This window comes from Triticum dicoccoides, chromosome 3B (genome assembly GCF_002162155.2).
Source record: "Triticum dicoccoides isolate Atlit2015 ecotype Zavitan chromosome 3B, WEW_v2.0, whole genome shotgun sequence".
NCBI classification, from domain to species: Eukaryota; Viridiplantae; Streptophyta; class Magnoliopsida; order Poales; family Poaceae; genus Triticum; species Triticum dicoccoides.
Genome location: NC_041385.1, coordinates 761,175,235 through 761,181,089, shown reverse-complemented (window position 1 = coordinate 761,181,089; position 5,855 = coordinate 761,175,235). Strand labels below are relative to the sequence as shown.

At 48.7% G+C, this 5,855-nt stretch overlaps 1 protein-coding gene across 2 annotated transcripts; it reads right to left on the bottom strand.

Moving 5' to 3' along the window:
- Positions 1 to 3,663: 3,663 nt before the first annotated feature.
- On the bottom strand, positions 3,664 to 5,848 carry LOC119278333. 2 transcript variants are annotated; one of them, XM_037559693.1, is made up of 2 exons: positions 5,609 to 5,848; positions 3,664 to 4,308 (listed from the first exon to the last, which is right to left on the bottom strand). In XM_037559693.1, exons 1-2 carry the CDS (start codon positions 5,673 to 5,675, stop codon positions 3,806 to 3,808), a joined length of 570 nt encoding a protein of 189 aa, XP_037415590.1. In that variant the 5' UTR covers positions 5,676 to 5,848; the 3' UTR covers positions 3,664 to 3,805. The 2 variants fall into 2 exon arrangements, with proteins under 2 accessions (XP_037415590.1, XP_037415591.1); XM_037559694.1 differs by having other exon boundaries at positions 3,664 to 4,305.
- Between the last annotated feature and the right edge of the window lie 7 nt (positions 5,849 to 5,855).

Sequence of the window (5,855 nt, the reverse complement as noted above, 5' to 3'; positions counted from 1 at the left end):
CCTGCTGCCTAGTGCGCCATTAGTAGTTACAACTACTAATGGCGCACTTTGCCGGGATGCGCCATTAGTATGTTTGGACAGGCGCACTAGTTAAAAAAAAATTTGATACTAATGGCGCACCCGTAGCATGGTGCGCCATTAGTTGTTTAAACTCTAATGGCGCATCAGATTGTGGTGCGCCATTAGTATATACTAATGGCGCACCATCTTTCTGGTGCGCCATTAGTGTCAATCCCATCTATAGCCATTTTCCTAGTAGTGCGGAGTCGGTGAGGGGCTGTCCAATGGAGGCCAGCGTGTCGGCGAGACTCTTGACTTTGTTGTAGAACTCAGTGGCGGTGGAGTCAAGCTTCTGACACTCCCCAAGTTGGCGACGGAGCCCAGATACACGAGCCTGCGACTGTGCCGCAAACGAGCGCTCAAGAATAGTCCATGCCTCGTGGGACGTCTTGGCGAAGACAACAAGCCCAGCAACGGCCGGAGAGAGCGACCCCTGGATGGAGGAGAGGTTCGCCTGATCCTGCCCTGTCCAGACACGGTGAGCCGGATTATAGACCGGACCGTGCACGCTGTCAACCAGCGCAGGAGGGCAAGGGAGAGAGCCGTCGACATAGCCAAGCAGATAGTGACTCCCAAGAAGCGGAAGAACCTGCGCGCGCCAGAAGATGTAATTGTCCGACGACAACTTGATGGTGATGAGATGGCCGAAGTGAAACGGCGGCGGCGGCTGCGATCCCATCGAGGAGACTGGCTGAGGTGAGACCACCGTGGAGACAGTCAGAGGGGCAGCCGGCGCGGTGACAGAGGGCGCGATGGCCGCGGTTGACGCCGCGAAGCCTGCCAGCGCGACGTCCTCCGCCACCAGCGGCGCAGTGGCCGAGGGCGCGACAGCCGCGGTTGACGGGGCGGCGGCGGTGTGGGCCACAAGCGCCTGCCCGGGCGAAGTAGCAGCCGGCGGGAGCGCGAAGAGGGAGCCGACGCTCCGTGTCCCGATCGGCGCCTGAAGGGAGGCGGCATCCAACGGCCTCGAGAGAAGTGCCGCGAGGGAGGCCGGCAGAAAACCGGTGGCGGTGGAGCCGGACGCAGCGGCGGACGTCATAGCAGTCGGGCGACGGCGACGGCGGGCACGGCGGCGGCGGCGGCGGCGGCGGCGGCGGCGGCGGTTTAGGGTTTTTAGGCGGAAGCGGACGTAACCTAGCGTGATACCATGTAAGACAATAGGCTTTGGGGGGAACCGGCACAACCCTCTAGGGGTGGCCTATCACATATATATATATAATGAGGTGGTATACAACGTTACAATATACACATGTAAATACAGTCTAACATTCTGACGGGGTCACCGGCATGAGAAGGAGGCCGAGGATGAGGCCCCTTCGTTTGGCCAAGGTAAGACCCACTCTTCTCTTCCGTTTTTCGACCGCAATGTTGATTCTATGGACCTAAGCCATAACTGTAGATCCATATCCCTTGCAGCAGCATTGATCTCTTGGTGAGGCCGGGGTCTGGATGGCGTTGCATCTCGGCTCGGCGACCGGGATCGAGCATCACCGGTGCCAAAGGTGGTCTCAACGGCTGCTGCCTACGCAGCCAAGCCAGCACCACACTGACACCGTACTGCATATGCAGCGCCGTCGCCGTTGTGGGTGGGAAAACCAGCACTGGACCAAGGTGAAGTGAACATTTGTGTTATTTTGCTGCTTTGAATGATTGGATAGTTCGTGTGCAGGTACATCAGCAACAAGTTCAGCAATCAGTACAAGGCGGCGAAGGAAGGTGCAAATCGACGATCAGCTCTTCACATTACAGGTCACAGATGTTCCTACTTGTTGTATCAGTATACAATAAGGTTACTGTTCTTACAGTATTACAATCAGTATTGGTAAAGTACAGGCATGTTTCGCTTCCACAAAAATGCACTGGACCTTTGCTGTTAACTCACTTACATAAATAACTCCTTGGTTTTTGCATGAAAAGGCCAAAGCTAGCTGTCGGAAAACCCAAGATGAGGATCTAAAGTCGTGGGCTCCAATTTCATCAATCTAGTATGAGATCCTTGGACTTGTTTGTGGAGGTTGGAGCACATTCCCTTCTTTGATTCATGATACATGAACATTTGGAGTTCACTGTTGCATTTTCTGCAAATACTTATACATGACTACCTGCTGATATACTAAAACAATTGTATCCTAAAGGCATGCAAATGCAAATCTGTTTTTTTGTTAAGTAATCTGAACTAAAGATACATGTGCATTAACAATAAATATACTATGTAGTAGCAAGCGATATTAAATGAGTATGAATGGAGTATGAATGTAGTAGTAGCAAGCGATATTAAATGAGTATGAATGGACATACTCCAATTGATTGATACCTAGAAGTTCTGATTACACTTAAGTTTGTTTTCTGATAATATCTCCATCTCTCTTGTTGAAGAGGGTATTTGAGAGGAACACTCAAGATAATGCGTTTGGGATTTGACGCTTAATGATGGACTACTGTTGGTTAGCATGATATTTTGGTATAATAGCCATATTTCTCTGTAGGTGCATTCGGATTTCGTCTTGGAGAAGCAAGAATAATCCTATTTCAATAACGGAGGGAATTTTACAAGCTTTAGTTCTAACAGTAATGTGCCTGGTTTCGGCTATCTTCTCATGCTGCGTCAGCAACCTCTTGATGAATTGTGACTTGAAACGCCTCCCTGCGGATTACCATCAGTATTTACAAGAAAGTGAGGTGAAAGCCAGTACAGTTGGAAGCTACCCTGTGAATAATGGAGGATGCACCAGCAGGTCAATTAACTCCTCATTCTGCAAATCATGCCTGATCTTAACTAGAAGTTTCTATTTTCTTTCTCCCTTTCTTAACTGTAATAGACTTTCCTCTAAGTGAATGTTCCTCATAATTCTAGACCAAATCAGTTCTCACCTGTCTTGATTAATAGTTTATCCAAGCAGCTCCAATAAAACCTAATGATTGTAAGTGGGTGGCAGCCAAGGTGTTTAACAAATTGACGGGCCATGTTAATTCTGGAGCTGCTGCTATGTTTAGTTATTTAACTAGGTATTTATAATGTTGGTCAAGTTTGCTTGTTTCTTTGATCTGAATGACATGGAAAATGTTGATTCACTTCACGTTGTCAATTTATTTTATTGTTAATTTTTTTTCTATGCTGCTCAGTAAAGCCTGATTTTGTTTATTAAGCCAAACTTCCATCTCGTACATGAAATCCATAACTCCATGCTAACAACTGTTAGTTTGCTATTAGTAGAAGATATTTGTGAACGAGTGAAAATGGCTGCATAGAACGTGCTGAGGTGTTGCGGCAATACAAGTGTGCACAGATGCGCTTCAAGATGCACGCCATCGGCGTGCCCCAGCCCGTGATGATCAAAGATGACTTTACTGCTGGTTATATGAAAGCAATGTGTTCTCAGGTTGGATGGGTTGCTAGCCTAAAGAGAGCTTAGGATGAAGAGAAAACATCATTGCCCTGTAAAATCAGATCCCTTGTTATGTAATACACTATTGGAATTATCTGTTGTACTTATTCTAATAGAAGTAAAAAAAAACTCTGTTTGAATGTTGGTTGCTTGGCAGACATGCTCCTCCCAGGGTTGGGCTTCTCCTGTATAACTCTTTCCGTGTCCGAGGTACTCCCTCCGTTCGGAATTAGATGTCGCGACTGCTGTACATTATGCATTTTGCAAACATGTCCTTATACTTTTGAATCATTTGAAAAAACGCCCCCGTCTCCTTCCTCACTACTCCACCGTCGCTCGCGCGTCGCCGGCTCCGGCCACTATCCCCCGTCTTCCTCCCCCGTTCTCCTCAGCACCCAGAGAGAGTCTCCGCGCGTCGCAGGACCCAGCCGCCTGTGCAGGAGACGACCTGCGTCGTCGCGGAGGAGACGCGCAGGACCTTCACGGAGGCGCCTTGCGCCGCCGCCCAGCTGCGTAGCCGCCATGGGTGTGCCCTCGCCTACCTGAGCAGCGGGATTGCTCCTAAAGTTCTTCCTTTTCGTCACCTCCCTCTGAATCGTGCCAAGAAGCAGTAAATCGACGACTAGGTCCTCGATTTGGTCCGCCTTGGCCGCCGTCGCCGCGGACAATTTTGGACGCCGTCGCGGCGCTGGGTCTTCGTCGCTGCTCTGGCCCAGGGTCTTCATCGCCGCGTTGGCCCTGCTCAACCTCTCCTCCAAGCCCAGGGTCTTCCTCTCCGTGCTGGCCCTCCTCCGAAGGTCGCGCCCGCCCTCGCCTCTGTTGCTGCTGGTATTCCCCGCCCCCGCCTCTGTTGTTGCTGCTGCTGAATTAAAGAGAACTTGATTGTAAAGCTGAATACTGAATTAAAGATCATGAATACTGAATACTTGAAAGAGTAGAAGCAAAACTGGATTGCTTAATTGCTGCTTGGAAGATCATGAATACTGAAAGTAGTTTGGTTCTGGAGTACTTGATGTTCTGTACTGAATACTGAATTAAAGAGAACTTAATTGCTGCTGGTATTCCTCTCCCTGTTTGATTGTAAAGCAAAACTGGATTAAACAGAACTTGAATACTGAGTGTTGCTGGTAACACAGTTACACTGAATACCCAATGAAGCTCAATACTGAATGCTGGAGTAGTTGCTGCTGCTGGTATTCACATGCACTTCAAGAAATTATTCAGTACAGAACAGTTTTATTCAGTACAGAACAGTTTTGTTCAGTATAGAATTTGGGAGTAGATGCAGATATGTTGTGAATGCAAAATAAGTGGAACATTTGGTGCCACTGTTCCTAGTCCACTACAATTCCTAGCATTTTGCTTCCAATGTGCAGATATGTTCTGAATGCAAAATAAGTGGAACATTTGATGCTCCTGATCGATGCTCTTGATTTGCTAGGAACAGTTTTGTTCGGTGGAACATTTTGCTTCCAATGATGCAGATATGTCCTGAATGCCAAATGTCATTCCACTGTTCCACTTATCTAGGAATTGTAAAAGAAACAAAGCTTTTACATGTGTGAGAAACTTATTCCTGCGATCCAAGAGCGCTGGCCGGACGAAGATGAAGGACGGACAATCTATATCTGAGGCTGGGGTCCAATGCAATGCTCTTGCATTGTTAGGAAAATTTGCTCTCTGCTTGCTTGATCCTGGCTGATTGTCACCCTGTCAGTCACAGACACCAACCAGTGGAACGGCCGAGTGCCGCTGCTGTACTAAGCATGCAGCAACTGAAGCAAAGCGGTTGGTTGCTGGAGGATCCCACAAGGCAGATCTCAGTCAGTCAGATCAGTGCAGCAAAAGTAGGAGCTGGGCAAAGGTTAGCATTGACCCAGGAATTCACGGGGGTTCAGTACTTCAGTTACCACCACCACCACATGGGCAGCAATTAGCAAAGCTTAACAGCAAGGCTAAAAATAATCAAGAACCTAGGCAAACGTATTCTTTCTTTCTTTCTTTTTTCCTAATCATAATCAAGAACCTGAATGCTGAGATCGATGGTTTCATTCAGAACATTGCCAGTTTGAAGACAGGAACATCAAAATCCAGAGTATCTCTTATGGTGCCACAAGATAAAAATTCAGAGTTCAAATAAAAATTCAGAATTCAGAGTATACCTTGACAGAGCAGGGGCATACACTGCTGCTTGCGGCTGAGGAAGAGGCCGAGCCACTTGAGTCGCATATCGACGTCCTCCTTGGTGAGCTTGTCGGCGTCGATCTACTCCATGGGCAGCTTGGTGAGCTGAGGCTGGTGTGGTACTTCTCCTTGAGCACCCAGTACCCGCCCTCCCGCTGCAGTGCTGCTCCACCCGCGGCTCCAGCTGGACGGCCGAGGCCGACGGCGAGGCGGCCGCCACCGACG